Here is a 2,740-nt window from a genome sequence, read left to right as displayed (position 1 = left end):
AAAAAAGCCATCCGATCATTAACACAATCAATATGAGGACTTATTCAATCATCAATGTATTCTTTTTCATTAGCAACTTAACATATTTGATCGTTTTAGCAACTTGCACTAAAAGAATATCGACCATTTCACATAGCGGAAGTTTCCTTAATGTAATGGTTCGGATTGTCATGGTTAGTGTAATGCATTTATTTTATACGTGCAATCAATTCATTTAAATCACAACAAAAAACCATCACAACTACGTTATACAAGTCTAAGAATTTGATCCATTTAGATAATTTAGTTTTAGGTTCTTCTTAATCTCCCACTCCATTTTACAGTACTCGTTAAAAAATAAAAATGAAAATCACCTCTGTCATTTCAAAGATTGAGAATCATGTTAGAGATAAGTAACTATTAATTAGAATATCGCATCAGCATTGTTATAAGATTTCAAATCATGTTAGTGATGGAACAGAATTGAGAATCATGTTAGTTATAAGTAACTATTAACTGGAATACATTTCATTTATGTTGGTGACTATATCATGAAATCGCCAAATCTGATATCTAAAAATTCATCGGCTACTAAGTACTAGCCCACCGTTGAGTCAGCCATTGCATCCAATTTATCAATCAGGAACAATAAACCACCTACCTTGGCCTGTAATCAACCGTCCGATCTGAAATGGAAGAAGTTCACCGCCCAAACATCAAGCTGATCATCGAACCCAACCAGATGAAGAATGCAGCAAAAATGGCAAACCCAACTGTCCACCAGCTGCAATTAGCCACCCAACTTGAGCAATTACAAAAGAAATTGAACATATATGAATAAACAAAAATAAACCCTGCATTTGATTACACCAAAAATCATAAAAATTTCACAATTAATCAGTGTAAATTTTCATGATATTCAATTCATGCCATCTACATTTCCTCTCTACATATTCAATTCAATATATTCATATATAAGAAAAAAAGAACCATCAAACAAACACATTACAGACATCTACAAAATTCCCACTAATCCGACTCCTGCAACCCACCCAACACCACCGACCCGACAAACAGCCCGGCAGCACCGACCGCGAGCGCGGCAGCGATAGCAACCTGCACGGCGACAAGCGCAGCCGAGTCGTCCGGTATCAGGACCACAGCGGCAATGGCGGCAATAAACAGAGGCAGGGCGACTGACGCAAGCGTCGCGGGCGAGAAGCTCGCAACGCTGTCCAGCAAGCTCAGCAGCCCCAATTCCTCCGCCTTGGAGAAGAACCCTAGCTTCTCAATCGAAGAGAGGGTAAACCCTAATTCCTCCGCCTTGGAGAGAAGGCCCGCCTTCTCAACGTTGCTGAGGACCTTCTTCTTCTCGAGCTTCTTGAAGACGTCGACCTTGATCTCCTCGCTGCCTTCGGTGAAGATCCCAGCGCCGAACCATTCCTTCTTCCAGTTCTTATCGTAGCGGTTGACCTGCAGAGAGATGATGGGAGAATTAACGGTTAGAATTTCACGATTGAATGAAATGGGGATTTGGGTTTTTTTTTTTCTCTTACCTTTTTCTGGGGAGCCATGGCTAGAATTTTTAGGGTTTTGGTGGGAGAGAATCGAGGAATAGAAGGAGAATGGAGGGTTTTGCTGTAGTAAGAAGCTGCTGAGGCTGTTGAAGCTGTGACGGCCGCCATTGCAACTGCTGCTGCCGCTGCTCCCGGTGGAATGGATTTTGAGAGAGATAGTTCAAAATCTATTTTCAGTCCAACCTGTTGGATGAGAGTTAAACGTCCAACCTATCTGTGAGTTTCAAATTTTCATGTTTTCGAGAAATCTAAACCTTCCATTATGTTGGGCCCACTATAAGGATATATTAATAAAAACCAATTTCTATTGAATTCATTATTTTAGCTAAAATATAGTAAGTTATATATGAACGTTGTTATAATATTTCGTTTTTGAGCATACGTGATAGGTGCATTAGATTTTTTTTTTTCAATAAAATGATTTTTGATGGTGAGGCCATACTTTTGGACGGGTTGGATGATCTATAAAATTTACAGGATGAAAAATATTTTTTTGTTGGACAGCATATTGAAAGTGTATTCGGTTGGATGTGAGCATCTCTCATTTCTGCCAATCATTCTATATCTTTCTGGCGATCCTATTTCTGCACACGTGGCATACATAAACGAGATCTAAACCGTCCACTTGGTATTTCCAAAAGTGGGTGGGCCATGATAGGAGAATCACAATCTTTCTGTTCAATTGGTAAAAGATGAATTTATTAGACGGTTTAGATAGGATAAATATAGAACGTTGTATGAGATCTAGTGAGTGATGATTGGTTGGCGCGGATTGCGTGGTGAACCCAACGCCACGTGGCTACCTGGGATAAAGACTCCGTGGGGCCCACCTTGATGTATGTGTTTTATCCATGCTGTCCATCCGATTTTCCAGCTCATTTTAGGGCAAGAACCCAAAATTGAAGCCGATCCAGAGCTTAGATAGTCCACACCACATGAAACAGTAGGGATAATGACATCCACCGTTGAAACCTTCCTAGGGCCCACAGTAACGTTTATTTTTCATTCAACCTGTTCATAATACCACAGAGACCTGTATGAAGGGAAAACACAAAGATCAGATTGATCAAAAACTTCTGTGGCCTCCAAGAAGTTTTCAACGGTAAGATTCAATCCCCACAGTTTCCTGTGGTGTGGTCCACTTGAGATTTTTATATGCTTAAATTTTTTTCTAATTTCCTAAA

At 39.8% G+C, this 2,740-nt stretch overlaps 1 protein-coding gene across 1 annotated transcript; it reads right to left on the bottom strand.

The window, feature by feature from the left end:
* Positions 1-860: 860 nt before the first annotated feature.
* LOC131231972 (uncharacterized) lies at positions 861-1,703 on the bottom strand. The gene is made up of 2 exons (XM_058228398.1): positions 1,536-1,703; positions 861-1,452 (listed from the first exon to the last, which is right to left on the bottom strand). Exons 1-2 carry the CDS (start codon positions 1,662-1,664, stop codon positions 1,009-1,011), a joined length of 573 nt encoding a protein of 190 aa, XP_058084381.1. The 5' UTR covers positions 1,665-1,703; the 3' UTR covers positions 861-1,008.
* Between the last annotated feature and the right edge of the window lie 1,037 nt (positions 1,704-2,740).

This window comes from Magnolia sinica, chromosome 17, assembly GCF_029962835.1.
Source record: "Magnolia sinica isolate HGM2019 chromosome 17, MsV1, whole genome shotgun sequence".
NCBI lineage: Eukaryota > Viridiplantae > Streptophyta > Magnoliopsida > Magnoliales > Magnoliaceae > Magnolia > Magnolia sinica.
The sequence above is the reverse complement of the archived record's forward strand: the minus strand, read 5'-3'. Positions and strand labels throughout refer to the sequence as shown.

Excerpts from the sequence above, each read along its gene's own strand:
- LOC131231972 (XM_058228398.1), bottom strand. The coding sequence starts at position 1,664 with ATGGCGGCCGTCACAGCTTCAACAGCCTCAGCAGCTTCTTACTACAGC. Across the intron at positions 1,453-1,535 it reads CCATGGCTCCCCAGAAAAAG|GTCAACCGCTACGATAAGAA; the intron begins GTAAGAGAAAAA and ends ATCTCTCTGCAG.